The sequence below is a fragment of the Thyridium curvatum genome, assembly GCF_004353045.1.
Source record: "Thyridium curvatum strain D216 chromosome Unknown NODE_276_length_471_cov_470.293605, whole genome shotgun sequence".
In the NCBI taxonomy this organism is placed as follows: Eukaryota; Fungi; Ascomycota; class Sordariomycetes; order Thyridiales; family Thyridiaceae; genus Thyridium; species Thyridium curvatum.
The window spans coordinates 1-471 of NW_022157024.1; the positions used below are offsets into that span (position 1 = coordinate 1).

Sequence of the window (471 nt, forward strand, 5' to 3'; positions counted from 1 at the left end):
TCGAACCAGGCGAGGGCTTCTCCTTCGAGCCGAGTTGCTGCGAAGAGTACCTGATCGTCCAGGTATGGGAAGTTGGGTTTATACTTCACGAGATATCCTCTACACTGAGTGAGGAATCCTCGGAGACTTTCCTTGCTTCCTCCGTACATTGGTGGAACTTCGTACTTCGCACTCTGGGTACCTCCTGCCTGTAAGGCCTGTACCAGAGCGGAGAGTCGTTGGATTTCGGCACCGGCTTGTTCCATCGTGAACGAGGGTGCGTTGTTGGCAGATCGAGATCCTGACATGGTTTCCGTAAGTATTGCTCAGGGCGCGGTCCACTGACTGAACAAGAGTATTCAACGTGTGACGATCCTTGATCCCAAGAGGCAAGACTACTTCGTAGGATCGGAAGCGTGTGGGTTTATGTAAGCAGTAAGTGATGGGCGCTGCTGAGCAATGGTGGTTGATCGTAGCTAAGATAGCTTCACT

General features: G+C 52.0%; 1 protein-coding gene across 1 annotated transcript; it reads right to left on the bottom strand.

The window, feature by feature from the left end:
* E0L32_012454 (uncharacterized protein) lies at positions 1–287 on the bottom strand (the record flags this gene model as incomplete). Its single annotated transcript, XM_031135292.1, has 1 exon — positions 1–287. A coding segment is annotated over one exon (287 nt), but the record flags the coding sequence as incomplete, so codon positions are not given.
* Positions 288–471: the final 184 nt, after the last annotated feature.